The sequence below is a fragment of the Accipiter gentilis genome, chromosome 7, assembly GCF_929443795.1.
Source record: "Accipiter gentilis chromosome 7, bAccGen1.1, whole genome shotgun sequence".
NCBI lineage: Eukaryota > Metazoa > Chordata > Aves > Accipitriformes > Accipitridae > Astur > Astur gentilis.
In genome coordinates, this window is record NC_064886.1 from 4,443,406 (window position 1) to 4,463,380 (window position 19,975).

The 19,975-nt window shown below is 47.6% G+C and overlaps 2 protein-coding genes and 2 non-coding genes across 6 annotated transcripts in view; 1 reads left to right on the forward strand and 3 right to left on the reverse strand.

Annotated features, from left to right (window-relative positions):
• The window catches only part of PXN (paxillin), a 48,240-nt gene extending 38,968 nt beyond the window's left edge, over positions 1-9,272 (reverse strand). Inside the window, exon 1 of one of the 2 annotated variants that reach the window (XM_049804193.1) lies at positions 9,203-9,272. In XM_049804193.1, the coding sequence (XP_049660150.1) occupies positions 9,203-9,257 (55 nt within the window). In that variant the 5' untranslated portion in view covers positions 9,258-9,272. Of the gene's footprint in view, positions 1-6,186; positions 6,263-9,202 lie in introns of those variants that run through there. The other variant, XM_049804194.1, reaches the window with a different exon arrangement.
• Positions 9,273-10,741: 1,469 nt separating this feature from the next.
• On the reverse strand, positions 10,742-10,882 carry LOC126041418 (U4 spliceosomal RNA). The gene has a single exon (XR_007506858.1). It is a non-coding gene; the product is annotated as a U4 spliceosomal RNA (small nuclear RNA).
• A 433-nt stretch (positions 10,883-11,315) lies between these two features.
• LOC126041419 (U4 spliceosomal RNA) lies at positions 11,316-11,456 on the reverse strand. Its single transcript, XR_007506859.1, has one exon. It is a non-coding gene; the product is annotated as a U4 spliceosomal RNA (small nuclear RNA).
• A 2,034-nt stretch (positions 11,457-13,490) lies between these two features.
• Positions 13,491-19,529, forward strand: SIRT4 (sirtuin 4). 2 transcript variants are annotated; one of them, XM_049804200.1, is made up of 6 exons: positions 13,503-13,532; positions 13,626-13,780; positions 16,160-16,665; positions 17,263-17,557; positions 18,708-18,910; positions 19,360-19,529. In XM_049804200.1, the coding sequence occupies exons 3-5, from the start codon at positions 16,166-16,168 to the stop codon at positions 18,870-18,872; spliced, it is 960 nt and encodes a 319-aa protein (XP_049660157.1). In that variant the 5' UTR covers positions 13,503-13,532; positions 13,626-13,780; positions 16,160-16,165; the 3' UTR covers positions 18,873-18,910; positions 19,360-19,529. The 2 variants fall into 2 exon arrangements, with proteins under 2 accessions (XP_049660158.1, XP_049660157.1); XM_049804201.1 differs by lacking the exon at positions 13,626-13,780 and having other exon boundaries at positions 13,491-13,532.
• Positions 19,530-19,975: the final 446 nt, after the last annotated feature.

Here is a 19,975-nt window from a genome sequence, read left to right on the forward strand (position 1 = left end):
GCTAAGAGTGATATGAGAAAGTCATCACCCACCTCCTATTTCCATAGTGTATCTTTAGCACACAACATTCTTTGAATGACTTCACGACGCTCTGTGGTAAAGGGAAAGACTAGAGTAGAACTACTGTGGGGAACTTGGAAGGGAAAGGAAATCTTTTCTCCCTACTCACAGCCTATCACAACAGAGGATGAAGAAAGGATGACCAATCAGAAAGGCGGAGAGGGAATATTAAACAGGGCTGAGAAGGGAATAAAAACTTACAAATCTAATTCAAACTTGCCACTGCAAGCTTTTCCAGCAATGGTGACCACAAAAGCTTGAAAGAGTTACTATTCTGATATATTCAGCTGGAAGCTATTTCAGAAACACAGAGATCTCAACAAACATTAACCATACTTTGCAGGTAAGGAGCTATTATCCCTATTTCACAGACAGAGAAACAATATGCCTAAAGTCAGGGCAAGTTTTTGAGGCTGTGGATAAATGGTTACCTTATGCTAGATTAAACATAAGCTACAACTAAAAGAGGTAGGCTCACCTACTTCCCAGTCCACTGTCCATGTAAAAAAAAGACTTTCAGAACAATCAGCTTGCTGATCCAGCTAACTGCCCAACAGTTATTGTGGACACAAGGAAGGGAGATGGGGACAGGAAACACAACACGCCTTACAGCAGCAGTTAAATCAGGCTAAACCAATTTGAGATCGCAACTTCCACTTTCTCTCCAATCCATTTAACTTCAACCCAAAATGGAAAGGAATGGTGCCACTCCTTGCTTCTACACTGCACTGGATCTAGCTACCTTGCCACAGGGCAAGACAGTTCAGCTTATTGATTCAATGGCAAATCATTTGTTCAATTTGGGGGAAAAGGGCTGGTTTTCCAAAAGACCAGAAATTTGAACCAGTTCACTCTGGAGCCTGATACTCGCTAAGTAAGCAGCAAGCACACAAGGCATGGGGAAGCTGGAATCACCATTTTTGGCTGCTATCTGAATCTGGATGAGATGTGAAGTGAGATTTTACAAACACTGAAACAAGAACAGGACCCAAAGGTCTCCACAGTTCCCTACCTAGCATTTTAAAATATAATAGCAGTCATGACAACCTGCACTTCCAGGGCTTGTTATTAAACCTAAGTTAGTTCGGACAGGCTAAACTGACCAAGAAACTCATTCCCTAAACCCCATCTTCTTATCATAGCCTGGGGAAGCTTCCCACAGACAATGTCTTGCTTTCAGGCAGCTGGAGTAGAAAAGCATCTTCATTAACAGCTTCCGCATCAGACAAAAAGAGACACAGAAGATCAGTACACACAGGGAGGGAGGCGTACCCTGAGATGCAGAGCAGGAAACTGGGACCAGAGATCCTATTCACTAGCACTGATTTTCCACTAGCACAACACAAGTGAATTCAGAATGTGTTCCGGCTATCTCCAAAGCTGCAGCAGATCCTGGATATCACAACTAACACATTAGTCCGATTCAAACAGATTTGTTTTGTGGCCACGGACAGGATTTCCCCCCCCCCCCCCCCCCGCTCTAGTCGCACAGATTTAATTTAAGGAATTTATATATGTCTGTCTTAGCACTAGATCAGAAAACCAACTCTGATCTAACTAGAAGTGCATTATTATTGCTTGCTCTGCTGCCAGACTTTAGAATTTTATCCGTCATTTCTTCAGTTTCACAACTTGTTGCATATAATACAGTTCAAGGGCAAAGAAGGTGAGGAAAAAAGGGTCCAGAGAAATTGAACTATCATGATTCCCTGGGAAAGAAAGAACAAGTAGAGACACAGAGTTAAAGATGTACGAGAAGTTATCCATTTCTTTCTCTGTGGTAGAGATGGTGTCAGAGGATCAATTTTAACCAGGAGGGCAGCTGAATACTTGGGATAAGTTGACCTCTCCCAGCGAGGGACAAAGGAGCTAAAGACAGCACAGAGTCCAGCCTTTCCATGGAAATAGAGCAACAAGAAAAGAAGCCTCTCTCTACATCACACACTGCTTGAGGCAGAGGACTCCCTGTCTGAGCTGCTCAGGACAATGAAGTCCCTGTTTTATGAGCGGTCACAACAGCTAAGAAGCTAAAACAAGTCAGAACCCCATTGTGCAGAGTATTAGTTCTGTTTACAGTCTTCTCGCCCAGCAGCAGGAATGACTCAGAAACCTGAGCCAGTAGAAAGCCAAGGGACCAAATTACTTTACCAGCGTTTTCCCCAATACCATTTCCTGGGCGTAGCTGACCACGAGCAATTTCACACTAAACTTTCAGTCAAGTAAGACCAAGACCCATTGCATATGACTTCCAAATTGAAGGAACTGACTCAGAAACAGGCAAGCATCCCCCTCAGAAGAGAGACGGACAGCATAGCCCTGCAGAACACAGCAATCTTCCAAATGTTAGGGCAGATGACAGATGGAAACACATGCAATCCCCTCCACACTCCCATGAAAAATCAATGGCAAGATTGCTCCCTTTAAAGTCAATCTTGAGAGGATTAAGCCCTGAAAAGAGGGTGGGTTAGAGTTCCTAAATCAGAGGGAAACAACTTTTAAAGTAAAATCCCTTGTGCCACTGAACCTTTGCACCCAGAATTTTGAAGCCACATTGCTAGACAAACCTGCAAAAAGAAAAATCCTTGTAGAAGTGAGCAAGCACACCTAAAATAAGAAGCTTATAGTCTAGTTTACATGCACAGCCAAAATACTACCATAAATACGTTCTTATTAAACAGAAATAACTTCTTTGTAAAACATCTTTTACAAGCTCTAGTGAATGCTGTTTTGTTTTTGATTGCAAAACCCAGATTAAAAAAATCTGAAGCCTTTTAACAAAACACAAAAAAAAACAACCACCAAGCAGTAGAGAAGCAAGAATTCCAAAGCCATCAAAAGAAAGCTTCTAAAAGCAACACCATTTCTGTTTGGAGCTACCAAAGCTCCAAAAAAAAAAAAAAAAAAAAAGTATCATAGTAGTGTTTGCAAACAACCCCTTTCAGAAAAAGTCTGCAAAAAACATTCAAAGTCAAAAATCAAACAGTATCTGACTAAAGCAAATGTAAAGTTTCCTTTCTCCTACTCCTCTCACCATAAAATACATGACACACTACATAAATTAGGTTTCTTCCTCTGCAACCAGCAGATCCTAATGGATCTGTTCACACATACTACTTAGACAAGGTAGCACCACAGAACCAAGAATAATCAACATCTAATTCAATATCTCAAACAGCCTGAAGCAAATATGTGCAGTTGGTCACTTGTGTGCTGGAAGCACAGCATGTAACAACATGCTGTGCTTTGGTAATCCCCTGAAAGGGGTGATAGCCCTGAGTTAGGATTGTCACTCTTTAGGACAAAGTTTTACTCTTTGTGCCAATTTACAACACTGCAGAACGGCAAACTCATTCACCAAGCTTCCTGTCAAACTCCAAGCACATCCGCAAAATACGCTTCCTTAGAAAGATTCAAGGAAGACAATCTGGACAAGTCTGGTCAGCTGCTTGAATTGACCGTCTCCTCCCCCCCTTCCTATAACGTGCTATTCTAGTTTATACCCGGACCCAGCACTGAGTGTCCTGTGCACCCCCAGCGCAATGGGGTGCACCAGTTCCGCCTGCAGAGCTCTGAAACAGTTTCCTGTGTGAACTGTGCACCGTAACACCACTTCTTCAACACTGAGGGGAAAACAAAAGGAACAAAGTTTTTCTCAACTCCCAATGAATCCTCAAAGCAATACAAATCCATTCTCACAGATGTTTCATAACCTCTCCAGCCCAAGCAGCATGAAATTGAGATACTTCTGGACCTCCATTTCACAGTGCACAAGCACACACTGATCAACTCCGTCAGCTCCAGAAGAGGGAGGAGATTTTTGATAAATTCAGGGAGTTAAGAACAGCCACACCAACGGGCTCTGTGAGGTGTCTAGCAAGGCCCATCAGTCACTAGTCATTTCTGCACAACATAGATTCAGAAGCATGGTGTGGAAATATCTAAGTTGACATCAACCCTGAACCTGCAAGGCGTATTAGCTCAAGCTCAATGCTAAACTACTTTTGGGCCAGCACTGGCCCTGGAAACAGTGCAGCTATGTCCACATGGCATTGTGCCTGAACCAACAAGTCCTGCCGGACCAGCTTGACTCTGGACACAGCCAGTGCAGACATCTGTATCCATGGCACAGTTAATCCGCAACTCAGATAATCCACCCATAGATAATGAGGAAAGAAAAACAAACAACTCTCACTTCAATTCAAAAGTTTGACTTATTTCAGGAGAGTTGTATCAGCACGGCATTGTTCCCTTATATATGCACCCCAAGGTGAATGGCTTTAGAAAACGAAGTGAGCAATTTGGGGGCTAACAATGACTTCCAGAGGGAAAATAGCTGCCGTGCCTTTCCACGGTGAATTCTGTACAGCAAAGAAAAGCTTAGAGAGAGAAAAGGTCCCACTTTTTTTGTTCAACTGCTTACTATTAGATAATCACATCTTGTCCAGTCTGAAAGACTGCACAAAAATTGAGAAAGACATGGTGTAATTAAGACGTGATGAATCAAATTGCTGAGACAAAAACTTCTGTTTTAAAGATCAGATTACAACTTTAATTTTTGGTTGTGCCAATACATTTAACACCTCAGAAGAGCAGAACAGACACAAGTTTGGACCTTTTTCAGACTTTCTTTGCAGTTCACCTCCAACGCTCCTACAGAGGAAAGGAAAAATGTGTTGAAACTGCAGTAGCCTATTCGGACAACCGGAAAAGAATGCAACATCGCAGTGGGCACAGTACAGCTCCTATGGTTCGTTAAAGAGCACGTTGATGAGACACTAAACCGGCCCTACACAATGCTATCTGTATGCTCACCTTGAAGGGCCACTCATCAAGTAAATACACAGACTGGGTGAATCCTGTTCTGACTAGCGATGCATTCCTGAACAGCTAGAAACTTGCACCAAATCTCCAAGAGATAACCAGGCTGAGGGACATAAGAAACAGTAAACAGAACAGTCTGCAGTTAAAGAAACAGTAACTGTGAGAAGAAACTGCAGTAGAAATTAATTCTGATTGCACCACCAGCTACTTCACCCGGGCAGAGGGTAAGGTTTCACTCCCTAAGAATGAATCCTTCATGGTGCCCCTTTCACCAGGAAGCCATTCAGCTGATGGACTCCTCGCCCTGTAAGTTTTATCATTAGCCCAAATGAGAGTATGTTTTCTGAAGGCGTGACCACCAGCTTTATGCCAGGACTGTAATGTGAGCTTCCAGGTCCAGTAATAAAACTGCATTTTTTTCCTGGAGCATATCTTAAGAGAAGGTCTGGTTTCTATTAAAGGTAGGATGGAAGTAACGGATTGCGGCCCCTCCCCAGTGTCTGATTTAATCGGTTTCATAAGCGGAACTAAGTCACCCTAATGTCTCCCAGTGCACAAGGGATTTTGGCAGATCCACCCCCTTTCCGGCTTGGTACCAAAGGAACTCAAACTCTCTAGATCTTTCCAGTGAGACCTGACATTTCCCCGCTACACAGTTTCGGAAGGTTTTGACACACCTGGGAGAAACCCAGGGAGGAGAAGGAAGAGCTCCGAGCCCGGCGGCACGCTGGGCTGGGGCTGTGCTCGCCTGGCCCCCGAGGGCTCCCCAGCGATCGCTCTACACCCGTGCAAAGTTACACATCTCGCCCAAGAACAGGCTCGAGAGGCAGCGGCAGGGGAGGAGGTGTCTGCCGAAACCCGACCACGCTCAACGCCTCTCCCGGGGTACGGCACCGAAGGACGCCTTTCCCAACCGGGACAGACCCGGGACAAACACCGGCGGCCCGCACCGCGGCCGGGGGTGGGTGCCTGCCGGTGGCCCCCAGGGCAGCCCACCCGAGGGGCCTGGGGGGCAGAAGGGGGGGGGGGGGGGGCGGGAGGGGGTGAACCAGCGCTGCCAGCCGGGAGGGCCTGAGCGGTCCGCGGGGAGCGACACATCCCCGGGCGCCGAGAGGCCCGACCCGAACCCCCCGGCGCGGAGCCCGGCGGCGGCGCTGAGGGGCGCAGCGTGGCCGGGCGGGCCGCGGCCGCCGCGGGGGCTGCCCGTGGCGCTGAGGCGGGGAGGGGGGGGTTGGGGGAGAGGGGGAGCGGCGGTCCCCTCCTCGTCCTCCCCGCCGCGGGGAATACAAGCGGCTCGGAACTCACCCAAATCGTCCATGGTGCCGCCGTGCCCGGTCCGCCGCCGCCGCCCGCCTCAGCGCCTCGCAACTTTCCCGGCCCGCCCCCGCGCGCGCCCGCGGGCCGCGCGCGCCCCCGCCCCACCCCTCCGCGCCGCTCCCGCACGGCGCTGCCCCCTGTCGGTGGTACCGGGAACCGCCAAACCGGCTCCGGGCCCCGGGACGGGGGGGCTCGGCTTCCCGTCCCCCGGCCGCGTTCCCGAGCTCCGGTAAAGCTCCGGAGAAGTGTCCTGGGAAAAGGGCCGGGTTCCGTCCCCGCGGCAAAGCCTGCCCTGCCGCGGGGAGCCGTCCTGAGACCCCACGCGCGTCCGAGGCTGCCGGTGCCCGGCCAGGAACGCAACCCAAAACCCTGTCCTCTTCACTCGAGGGGCACGGCCCACCCGGGGGGCTGCGATGCAGTCGTGCCAGGCTCGGCTGGGGTGCTGCTCCCCGCGAGGAGCCCTGCGCCCTGCGGCTGCGCGCCCCCCAAAAGCCTACGAACAGAGCGACGTTTCTGAGCCCCTTGACGATTTACCCGATCCGCGTGAAAGCTTGGGCAAGCGAAACCTTTCCCGAGCAACTTTCCACAAGCTGTTGGTGCCATAAAGGAAAGCCACCAACCACTTCTCCTTTGCTCTGTTTAAAAACCGTAACAGCCCTCATGTGACAGTGCATCTTGAACCACCGCTTCCGACTTGCCTTGCCTTCCAAACCACCACCAAACCACGCTCCAAGGCAGCAAAGTCCTCAGCCTTGCCCGAACCACAGAGCAGCTCCACCCTCGTCAGAGCCGCTATTTACTCTACCATCGCTCTCCGGCCAAGTCGACATGGCAGTAAAAACAGTTGCTCAGCCCAAGTGTTCAGCTCCTAATCTGATGAGGGATACACCGAAAACTATCAGTGTGGGAACAGCTAAGGATGCAGGAAACATGACCCCTGTAGTGCTTTTCCTTACAAAATGACTACCGAGTCAGAGAATGTTCTCAGAGCTGAACAGCACATGTCCTGTTGTCGAGCTGAGGTTACGGGATTGCATTTTCATAAAAACAGAACATGAGGTCAGCTGCTAGCAATCTCCGATGCTTCATTTTTCACTCTCTAGGCTCAAACACACCCAGTTTCCCCAGCTAGCACAATTCAACAGACATCATTATTTCCTGTGTTAAGACATGCTACAATGAGAACTATCACTAGGGGGGCATGGAAATATCCCTTCCCTAGTCCCAGCCAACGCTCGCGAATAATCAACGGCCTCCAGGAAATTCATTCCAGGTTTTACTCCAAATCCAGAACCTCTCAGAAAATGATATCCTTACCTAGATCTAAGTACAATACGAATATTAGCAAAGACTTTCACCGTATGCTTCACCATCAATGCCAAGGATCTTGCCTGACACCCACCCTTGCTGGTCCCTGAGCAAAATTTAAAACATTATTTGAAGGGACCGTTACATTTGCTCAAAACCTATCACTGGCTGCACAATGAGGACTTCAGGATGCATCCCCCCAGGTGGAGCAACATAAACCACTAGCATTTACTGGTAGCATAGTGGACCTAAGGTCATCAGAAACGTGTCCTTTCCTGGGATCTGTCTGTTTCTTCTAGCAACAGGCACTTGTCTTGACTTGGGTTGTATTTTTACCTCTGCATAAATAAAATGCCCACTGTGCTCTGTTCATATTATAGCCTGGTATGCAATTTTTATCTGCAGCTTCCTACAGTGTCCTTTGGGAGTCTGGAAGTGAGTGCAAATCAAGAAAGCAGTTTCTATTCCATCTCAGGGCTGAAATTAACATGTCATAGCACCAGATAGGGTTGCACCCACAAAAAATAGGTTGTGTCCAAGCTGCTCAGTGCAAAAAAAGTCATTGCCTCTAAAGCTTTGCCTATGGCTTCAACACTGCAATGTGAGGTGGAAAGGCAGGGCTGTCATGAGTGATACTATCCTCTAGTAACATGACTTTTAAAACCAACCTTATTCTCATTGCACTCCTCATAGCCAGATACTGTTCATAACTGAAATCTTCACCCAATAACATTTCTTACTTAAAATTGCCAGTCCTTAACCATCCCATGATAGTCTACGGAGCAGGGGCAGGTTAAACCCCAAGCTGCTAAGACAACTGCTTAGTGGTGTGGGCTCAAGCTAAACTCACCCAAACAACGTTCACCCTCTCCTGTCCTTATTAATGCCCTGGAACTCCTGTTTTCTCATCATCTACCCACTCTCTGCCTCTGAAACTCTCACTCACAAACACCTGCTTGCTGCTCAAGCACCATTCTTATGCAGCTGCCAGCTGCTGGCAGAAGCAGCTGCCGTTCCCCAGTGATGGCCACCTCCAGCAAACTCTTTTCCACCAGAGCAGCGTACCCAAGGCGTGCCCAGAGGCTGCTTGCGGGGCTGAGGGGGACCTGATGCCGAGAGGAGCTGCATCCCTCATAACTGGTGCCGGATGGGAAGCGCTAGGGAACGGAGGCAGGTAGCACAGCAGAGGAATACACGGGGCTTCCTCTGACGTTGTGCCCTGTGACTAAGACATGTGATGACTCGACTTATCTTTCACAGAATGTGTGACAAGTTATTGCCCCCATTTACAGATAGGAAACAGGGCTGGGAGCTGGAAATAAAGTCAGACAATGAGTCAATATCAACCTAATGTTGGACTTCAGGACTTCCTGGCTCCACACAACCCAAGTGTTCAGAGTACTTGCTCAAGGCCTTTCCCTCTAGTCAAAGCATCGTTTACCAGTTATGGACCAGCTTCATAGAAGGGTGGCTTAACCCACTGACCTCCACACACTTGAGACTCAGAGACTGGATGGATTAACTGTCCACCTGTCCCCTTCAGGGCTGTAATCTCAGACTGGCTGCCAAACAGAGGAGCAATCCAAGCTCATTTCATACCTCCTATGAAAAACACCGTTATTTACGGCAGACAAGCTATGTCAGAGAAGAACAGATATGAAGCTACATGGACTTGTAAGGCACATTTAGAGCTTACCTGTACACTTTCTAGCAAGTGACTTGAAACTGCAGAGCGATGAGAATGACTTCATTGCAGTGTGTGTCCTCTGTGCTGTGCCACAAGGACATCATAAAAGGGGATGTAGCTCTTCCTTCAGGTGAATACATAAAAGAAAAATTCAGGCAGAGCTTTAGGGTTAAGGCAATGGCAGTAAACCTCAACATGCAACTTCCCCATTCAGGGTCCAACTTCACACTTGTTGGAAGGATCTATTGCAGCAAAATGAACAAACTTGGTTTCTAGCATAAGATGTAGGACATGACTTCGCAATGCAGAATGAAAGCACCACACCAGAGCACTATCACACACAGTTTTGGCAGAAGAGATGAGAAACAAGTGATGAAACCAATACTCACCAACACAGTTTATATGAATCAAGCAATTTACACAGAGTGTGTTACTATAAACTACGTATGCCTTTGGTATTTATTAGCATGGCTTATTCTGCCAAAGGGTTGCTTCAGGTTTTGATTTCAAATTGATATTGCTAGCAAGAAAGTACAAATGGGGGGACAAATACCATCTATGAGGTTTCACTGTCACTCTATAGTCACTATTGTGTATAATACCCCAGCACAGCTGAATGTTACAAATAAACCCGATAAAGAGGGAACATTAATGTTCACTACTCAGTTTTCTACTCTGCCTAGTTATAGTTTAAAACAGCTGCCTAGCTCAGGGTCTTACTGGCAGGGTAGGAGCATCCGGCTGGCACACAATCATACAGAGAAAAACTTCAGAGGTAACCTGTCAGGAGCATAAGCTACATCTAACTCATACAAAGTGACAGAGGGCAGCTGCTGCCAGCTCCAGCAGAGATTCAGCCCAGGGAGTGCAATGGTCACTAGTCTCCCTCCACAGGGTCTGCTTAGGTATTAAATAAGACAACAGCTGCAAATTAGAAACAGATGGTGAACAGGATTTTACACCAAACTGAGCAGCTGCTTTTTCCAGAGTAAAGGTTTGTGATTTCTTTGACAATAAGGAGACTTTTTTTTTTTTTTTTTTTTTTTTTAAGCAAGTGATGCCAATGGATATACCTTAACAAATCCACTCAAAATGGAGGTTACGGTACTGTGCACTGAAAGCTGTTCCCTAATAGGTTTTGGAGAACTTCTGGAGCCAGTCAAACACGATGCAGACTTTCACTCCCCCTCACTTGCTCCAGAAATGCCAACCCTCTCTCTCACTGCCTAAGCTACCTTCTGAGATGCCGTGATCCTCAAGGGATCCTTCTCAGCGAGAGCTACACCAGCAACACTTCTCCGGCACTCCAGTCCTTCCACTTCCTCCTTCAGCAGCTTTGAAAGAAAAAGGCAGGAACCGTGCTTTTTTGTGTAAACGCGCCCTCAGTTCATTAAAACATACTTTTGGCAGCAGCTTGCGCTGGCAGAGAGAACAAAAGCCCTTGCATCTCCCTATAATAAACCTCCACGTCCGAAATTTGCAATACAGACACAAAACCACGTTTCGTTGATTTTTTCTTTCAATCTGTTTTTTCACACGAAAAGTCAGTCTCCGTAGAGACTGTCAAAAATTGCCAATGCCGACTATATTTCAAGTCGTCATGGCGGGGTATTGGGAAAAGTTTTCAATTAGCAATAATCGCGCCTCGGATTAACCTCATTGGCTACGATACTGCCACTGCGCAAAGCTAACCTCATTCTATCGCCGCCGCCGCCCCTCGCCCCGGGGCCGCCGCCGAGGTCGGGGCGAGCGCCGCCGCTCGAGCGCACCCCCCTCCTTGCCTTTCCCGGTAGCGATTCCCACCGGCCACCGTGCCTCCCGCGCACCGCCGGGAGCGGGGCGCCCCATTTCCCCCCCGCACCACCACCCGTACCGAGCGGCGGGACGGCCGCGAAGCTTGCTGGGAAGGATTATGCAAAATAGGCGTGACGTCAGGGCGCGCATCTCTGTTGAATGAGGGGCTCCCCACTGACTCCGCGCCAACGCCAGCCCATCCCGGGGACCCCCCAGGCTGCGGACCCCCCACCCCCTCCGCCGAGACGTCTCCCACGCGTGTTCCCCGTTGTTTCAGACCCGGGGCTCCACGATCTCCTTTTTTCTGTCTTTAACCACGTAAAACCAGCCTCCGAAGAGGCTCTCAAAAATTGCCAATGCCGACTATATTTCAAGTCTTCATGGCGGGGTATTGGGAAAAGTTTTCAACTAGCAATAATCGCGCCTCGGATTAACCTCATTGGCTACGATACTGCCACTGCGCAAAGCTAAAGGACCCGTCCCCCTCCCGCCACCCTCCCCCGCCGCCGCCCCGCCGCCGTGGTCAGAGCGCGCCGGCGCGCCGCCCCGCGCCCCGCGCCGGCGCGCTCTCCCCCGCCCACACCCCGCGCTCCCGCTGGAGGCGGTGAGGGGCGGTGGGGGGGTTCACCGGGGAGGGCGGCAGGGCGGCGCGGCGGCGGGGCACGCGGGGGGTGCCGGGAGAGCGCTATGGTAATGAGCACCGGAGAAGGAAGGGGCTGCCCCGCCACCCAGGGACCGAGGAGCGGGGAGGGGTTAGCCAAAAATCGCAGTATCCCGGCCCGGGAGGTGGAGTATGGGGAGGCACGGCAGCCCCCCCCCACCCCCGGGGTGAAACGGGCTTTGCCGGGCGCGGGCTGCCCTCGCCACCCCGGTGGCATCAAAGCAGAATCCCCATCCAACGATTTGGAAACCCGTTTAAACGCTTAAAACGGGCACTGACAGCCTCACGGTCATTTAAGGCTCACGAAATTGCCACGGAGAGGGTCGCGCCCCACACCTCCGCAGGGCACCGGGGCGGCAGGGATGGGCAGGGTTGGCACCACGCAAGCAGGATGCGCTTCTTCCTCGTGGTCACAAGATTACAAGCTGCTATGTACAGGCTCGGGCTCGTCTGGGCTTTGAAATAACTGTAAGAGGCAAGAAAAATGGATTGAAAATCCCTGCAATGGTTTGAACTAATTAGCAAGAGTGATTTGGAGAACGCATTTGAAAAGCTGTCCAAATTATTAGAAAGAGCCCGTCCTTTGTAAAACAGCATCTAGTACCAGGCTGCTACCTTGCAGCAGTCTGAACTTCCTCCTGTTTATTTGTTCTCCAGAAAAATAAGACTCCTTTGGAAGAAAAACAAAACCAAAACCCCACCACCAAACCCCTTATTGCCAGGCAATTCACACAGTTTATCATGCGATTATCGAGACCTATGTCTGCTCCAAGCAGAGAGGCACAATCAGTTCCTGCCAGGGAGTGCATAGGCAGCAAGCAGGTCAGCACAGCCCTGGGGTTGAAATATAGCTGGGTGGTGTCAGCTCTGCAAAGCACCGCTGGCCACATTCACACAAGGACTCAAAAAAGTCCCCACAGGTAGCCACCCCTGCCCACTTAGGCAGGAAGAAATCCACTGGAAGAAATCCCTCCCGCTTACAGAAGTGCTGAGGGGTCGGAGCAATTGGTGCACCCAGCGTGTGCAGGAAGTGGTGAACGGCACTACTGGTACAAGCCCTTTGGGGGGGCAAAGAATTTAATCCTGAAGTGGTTTAGGGTGTCTGACTATGCCCTGGGAGAGGTCCAGCCAGATCAAAGAAACAGCTGCCCTCTCATTTTTCATCCTTGCCTCCTCTGAAAGCTGAACACAGATCACTTGTGCCATGCTGACCTCTCGGGTTTTGTCCAGCCCCACTAACTGCAGCGCAATGGACCGGATTTTCATTATCTGTCCATCCTTGCTGCCACGGGCCATTTCCACATCTATCTGCCAACACTTTTTGCTGTCATCTCAAGTGTGCTTAACTATGAATGTCAGGACTGCCAGACAGGTCCATCTCTCCTGGGGCCAAATGTAGGTGCCGAAGGAGGAGTGCCAGAACAGGGCAAACATATCAGCCCAACAATTTACTTCTCAGGGAATTCCTGAGCTAGAAGAGATGTCTTTAACAGCCCTCAGCAGATTTTGCTTCCATTATTTGTTTATTCACATTTTAAGCCTAAAGCCTGTTAGCATCAGTGAAAAGAAAATGAATGCTTTTATAAGGACAAGCATCTACAATGCTTTTTATCTAAGCTATTAGTTGCATTTGTATCAAATCTAATCTAATCTGATTTTATTCTTATATGTTTCCTTGAGGGCAGCTATGAAGCTCTTAGTGTTTTCAATTTGACTTTTATCAGGCGTGAGGAACTCCGGGGTTTTTTTCCTCCTTTGAAGCACGGGAATTGTAGTCTTTGTGCTTCGGGCTTAATTTCTTTGTGAACTACATTTCCCAGAAAACCCCTCCTCCGGCGGGCCAGCCCCTTCCTTCCGCGGTCGGGCACGGCAGCATTATGAAAGGTAAGTTTTCAGGCATTATTCACCATATCACTCTTATTTCGTTAGATGCGTTCGGTTCGGCTGTTACCCCCCACTCCCACGTCATTATTTCAGCAAAAGAGACTCGGGTGACGTGGCTGTCCCTCGGAATTTCTGGCCTGTAACCATTTGTAGAATTGTTTATCTTCCACCTTGAACTTGTCCGGTCTCTTTCTGTGGAGCATCTTGGATGCGTGTTAAAAACAAACTCTAGCCTCGGATCTCAGCAGGTACGTTCAAAGAGTTTTCCCCTACTATGTGTCATAGTTATTTTTTAATCTGAGCACTTTCATTTTAAAAGCAGCTTTGCATTTCACAGGAAATAGTCTGTCCTTTATAAGTTTTTCCTATTTCTACACTTCACGGCAGCTCTCAAATGTATCTGTTATTTTTGCTGCTGGGCCTACCGTTGCCTTCTCTCTCTTGTGGGCCAACCCATATTATATCTCCATTTCATTCCCCCTCAGAATGTTTCCTTCTGAGAGATCTTTTGATGATAAGGGACAGGAATGGAGAGTTTTCATCAGTTAAAGCAATTTAAATACTGTCAAACTGGCTTAACAGCCTTTGGGGAGCATCATGACAGAAGTTATTATCAAAGCAAATTACAGTTTATTGGGAGACTTTGTCCCTTCTAATTAATTCACATAGAAAATTAAACCTCTTCAGTGGGAATGCCCAACACAACTCCTGCTGAACAACAAGACAAAAATCATTGCAAACAGAATCTACTGCTTAGATTTAAAAAGTAATTCAGACTATGGAGGAAGTCCAGTCTTCCCTGTAATTCAACTGATGATGATGCAAAGCTTGAGAACTGGAGATTAACTGAAACAAATCTACTCTTTGCCAGCTAGCATCAGTTTAGTATCATGGTACTTACAGCTGAACACTGAAACTTTAAACGTATTCAAATATTGTGCTATTTACTCTAAGAACCGGTGCTGGAGGGGGACTGGGGACTTGAGGCAAAGCAATTTAAATGCAGCAGGAGCCTAAAAACCATCCAGGCACTGAAGCACAGGTCATCAAAAGTACTTAGATGCCAGCCTTTTAGATAAGTAAGCTCACCACTTGAATACCTCTGACTTTCTCAGAGCTGCCACAGATCTCACAAGCACTGCAAGTTTTCTATGGGCAGCATTTATGAAACTGCCCACGTGCTTTAACCATTTGACAGCTAACAAGCTGTACAGACCCCACCTTCAAACCACTGCCAGTAACACCTGAAAGGGATCTGCTCCAGCTGGCTGAGGACTCCCAGTGAGACCCAGTCCCTTAGCTGTCCTCCCAGTAATTTGTCATGGTGAAGGCAGAAGTAGGAGTGAGCATGAATCTGCATCCAGGTGTCCCACATTACCAAGCAAGCTTTAAGCACTTGACTATCTGGGGCCTGTTGCCATGACTCTTTAGAGATCATCCCTTTTTATCAGTAAATAAAGTCCTTCCTCCATCTTCCAGATGTCACACAAGGCCCCTTGCTAAGGGATATGGTGGGAGGGAGAAATACTGGTCAATTCTCAGTACTGTTTCTTTCAAAACTTTTTGTACTTTGTATGCAAAACCATAGAGAGGCCCAGAAAAAAATAGTTTTAAAATAGCAAAATGGAGAAAGGAGAACTGCAGACTGCTAGAAAGACCAAACAAAATCAAGGTCCAAGACAGTCCACTCCCATCACAACAGGTCCTCCACACAATTCCAGGCTACTTGTCAGCAAAGCCATCCTGCCTGTCCCCAACAGGCCATGCCATTCCTCCCTTAAAGCAGGATATCGTTCCCATTCCTACCTGCCAGGCAGTTGTTTCTGCCCTCCACACATTTGGGTGATCCCTTATCTCACCCTGTTCTGTTGGAGAAGCAAAGCAGTACCCCTCCACCTCTCCAGTGACTCTAAGGAGGTGGTACCCACAAAGGAGGAGGTGCCAGAGCATTTAGGCAGTGTCCTAACGATCTTCAGTCTCATTTCAAGGCCTGTTTTGCACCAGGCCTTTGTAAAAAAAAAAAAAACAAAAAAACAGGAGTAACTCCAGTCAAGGCCTTTGTACTGAAAAAGCAACATTTCAAGGTTGTTCTTCTCTCCCTTCCCACAACATGTGCAAAGGATGGGCTAGATAGAAAGGACTGATTTGGAGAAGGCAGAATATTAAAGAAAGCAGAGCAAGGGTCTCTTTTGGGAAGGAACCAGCCAGACAGTGCCTCTGGAGTGGGGTGCTTGGCCTTCCTGCCATTTCTTCTCTGCCCTGTTGCACATACCTAGGAAAGATTCTGCATGCTCAGGTCTTTCTGGGCTCTTTACAAGTCCTCTTAGGCAGCCATCCTTCACACCGAGATAGAAGAGCAGGAATCCTGCAAGTCAAGGGTGCTAATTTTGTCCCCGTGCCTTGAGCAGTCCTCAGTGTTGCCCTCTGTCAAAGCAACATACGAACACTGTCCTTGGATGGTGGGCTTTAGTTAACATTTCCAAAATAACTTGTGTTTCTTTACTAAAAAGAAAAAAGAACAAAGCATACTTATCAGCATCATTTTCCAGAGAATCCCAAGAAAATGGTATTACGGAGGTGCTCTTTGCTTTCTTTTACCTGCCATGTGTTCTGTTCTTGGCTTTTAGCTGAATATGTTCTCTGCCAGGAAGTTGTCTGGAGTTTGCAGAGCCATCAGATTCCATCATTTCAGATCCCATTCCGTATCCAGAATCTCTCCAAACTTGGCTTTCGTGCCAGCCTGTCTTCCCCCAGATCCCATGGAAGTAGAGGAGCTGCAGCGCTTTGTTTCTAACTCCAAGAGGCTGTTTGTAATGACTGGAGCTGGAATCTCAACTGAATCGGGGATCCCAGATTACCGCTCTGAAGGTGTTGGGCTCTACGCCAGGACAGACAGACGGCCCATCCAGCATGCTGAGTTCGTTCGTAGTGCCAGTGCCCGGCAGCGGTACTGGGCAAGGAACTTTGTGGGGTGGCCCCAGTTCTCCTCCCACCAGCCAAACACAGCACACCTGGTACTAAGAGACTGGGAGAAGCTGGGAAAGCTGCACTGGCTGGTGACCCAGAATGTGGATGCCCTTCACACCAAAGCTGGGAGCCAGCGCATGACAGAATTGCACGGCTGCACGCACAGGTACTCTCTGTTGGTAGAGGGAGGATAGTTAATCCTCTGGTCTCTCAAAGGAGGCAAAATGTCAGTGCTATGTTCCTGGAGATGACATGCTCAAAGGTGGTGTTGGGCCGGTGTGGAAAAAAAGATCACAAAGCAGTGCTGTGTGCATTTAAGAAACGTGAACACCACTCCGTTTTTTTGAGCATTATTTGGATCATTTCTCTTGGAGCCTGCATCAGTCAGAATTTCCCCTTTCCTTGCTACAGTAAATATCCTCTTAGTGAAGAGGACAAGGGGATCCTGAGGATGCAAGGATTATCCAGGGCTAAGCAGAGTGTTTAGTGCCAGGAGGGCCACCACAGCCTGGCTGTGATCACCCAAAGTTTCCAGATGAAAAAGCACAGCCTGAACTGGGAGAGAGGGTTCAAAGCACTTCCTCTAGAGCATTCCTACAAAACAACAATTGGAGGTAGAAAGACAGCTCCTTGACCTGTAATATTTGGTGAATAAACATGGATAATGACAACAGACCTTCCAGGCCTTCTAAAGAAAAAGTTACAGACTCCAGATCTTCAGCTGACATGAAACTCTGCATTATGATTTTGCTCTGAATTTTAGGGTTTTCTGCCTGGCCTGTGGAGACCAAATCTTGCGCTCTGAGCTTCAGGAGCACTTTGAAGCTCTGAATCCTACCTGGAAGGCTGAAGCATTTGGTGTGGCTCCAGATGGGGATGTCTTCCTGACGGATGAGCAGGTGCGTAATTTCCAAGTCCCAGCCTGCAGTAAATGTGGCGGAATCCTGAAGCCCGACGTGACATTCTTTGGAGACACAGTGAGACGGGAAAAAGTGAATTTTGTGCACCAACGCCTGGCAGAATCAGACTCCATGCTGGTGGCAGGATCCTCTATGCAGGTAAGCAGGTCTTCCTCCCACACTGCATTCCTATTTGTGCTACTCTGCCTGCAACAATCCTTGGTCCCACAATTTAGGACTGCTATTTGCTTGTGGATCAAATCAGCCTCTTCAGAGCTTCTTTGTATTTTATTTTTACTGTGGTTGGAATCTGGCTTCACAGTTGGCCTGGTTGGCTTCCCTGGCACTCTACTGCCAGTCTACTTCATGCCACTATAAATAACTCCATTCAAACCTCTCTCTGCTACCTCCTCCATCAGAATATAGTAAATTCACAATTGCCCATAAAGCCAAGATAACCGATACAATTCAGTCCTGAAGAGATCACCACCCCACATTTTTTTGCTTGGATTTTTGAGCCTTTGGCAAGCTTTCTAGGCCTCATGGCACACTGCATGAAACACCAGATTTTAGGACCTCTAATTCCTAACTAAATTCTCAATAAGAGAGCAGAAATATCTCTGCTTGCTGCTTAGGATTGTCCTTTGTATCACAATGTGTTTTCTCCATTAGCCTCTTATCTGTAAGGTAAGGTAGTTTAGAAACCCCTGTTGTTTAACCCATAGAAGCTTTTGGACTAGAGTTTGTATAAGAGAAATTTTTCCAGGAACAAGTTCTATTACATTAAAAAAACCTCCACTCTAACGCCTCCCAGAACAAGATAAAACCAAGGCTGCCTGATTGTGATTCTCTTGGCTTCAGGATATTGGAGACAAATTCCTTGAGCTTGCACTTCTTAAGCTTATAATCCTTCGTACAGGAATGATTGAAATGCCTTAGGTTCATTCTTGTACCTAAGCTGGGCCATGTGAGAATCATCAAAGTAGAAGCATTTAAGTACCTATGATAACTAATAAAAACTGCTGCAGAGGTTTACTAAAAGACAAGGACATTTCCCTTCAATGTACTATGAAGTTTTGGTTTCTATGAAACTGCAAATCTTTCACTGACAGAGGTTAAAAGCTGTTCTTTTCTGTGCACTCGTGAAAGAAGAAATTTCCTACCTGAATTCAGTGCAGTTGGCCAACACAGCATGTACATACAGCCCCGTTTCCCACTGCTAACCGCAACTATTTTACTTCCTTACTCCTTTCTGTAGCTCTTCTTTTGCCTAAGCTGCCAGTAATTTTGTCTTCTGATATTCCTGCAGGTATACTCTGGTTACAGGTTTGCTCTTGCTGCCTGGGAGAAGAAGCTACCAATTGCGATCCTTAACATTGGGCCCACAAGGTTAGATCACTTTGCATCCTTAAAACTGAATTCCCGCTGTGGAGAGCTGCTGCCTTTGATTGTTGTACATGACCCAACAAGATGAGCTTCAGTAGCTATCAGGAGTAAACTTATTTCTACAAGGTGAGTACCTTCCCTGGTCAGTCACCTTACAGGGTAAGAAGATGGGTTCCCATCAAATGCTGAGACTGAGATGTGCTGACTGAAAATAAGTTTCCACAGTGTGCACCAAAACGTGGCTATAAATTTTCACCTGTAACCAGTGTGCTCTGATGGGCCATGATACTGTTTCCCATGATCATAAACAAAGAGCATACTAAGTGTTAACACTCCCAGAAAATTGGGCAAGAGTAGCCAGAAGACTCAGCAGTGTGGAGTTCCAATCCATTTCTCACAATCAGAAAACTACAGGGGATCATCTGCAGATTCAGAGAACCTGATCAACACTGCTGCCTTTGCAACTGACAATTCAAAACCTGTGCCTGGTTGAATTGATCCAGCTAATCGTAATCAAAACACTGCTGTTTAAAATAATCAATTCCACCTATAAAGCAGCTTCTTCACTCCTGCAGGACTCATCATCTCAAAAGGGGAAAACCTCAATCTGAGGCAGCTGTGAGATCCAATGCATGGCCCCTGATGACACCAGGAGAGGGCAGCAAGCCTCACACATGTCAACCTGACCAGTTCTCTCCATTGAAACCATCTCCACTTACCAGTAAACAGGGTGATGAAAAAAGTACTTTTCTGCCTTACCTTGCCATTGTAAACAGTCCCTTTTCTTTTCTGGGACAGGATAATCAGACTACCATATCTGAGAACAAAATACCTTTCTTATAATTGTCCCCAGAGAAGAATGAGGGACAGGGATTTTAGACTACCATTTCTGAGAACAAAATACCTTTCTTATAATTGTCCCCAGAGAAGAATGAGGGACAGGGATTTTAACCAAGTAACTTAAGGCTATAGCACAGGAGGGCAATGTGGAAAACCACGGTAACTTCTGGAAGATCCAGTACCACTAGCAGGCAACTGTGCAGTGTGCGAAGAGGAAAAGGAGGCAAGAGGAACTGCAGTCATCATTTAAAAAAAAAAAGGGGGGGGGGGTTCAAAATAGAAGCTGAACAAGAGCACTGCTCTTGTAAGAGATTATTTGAAAGCACAGACTATAAGGCTGACGTCTTCCAG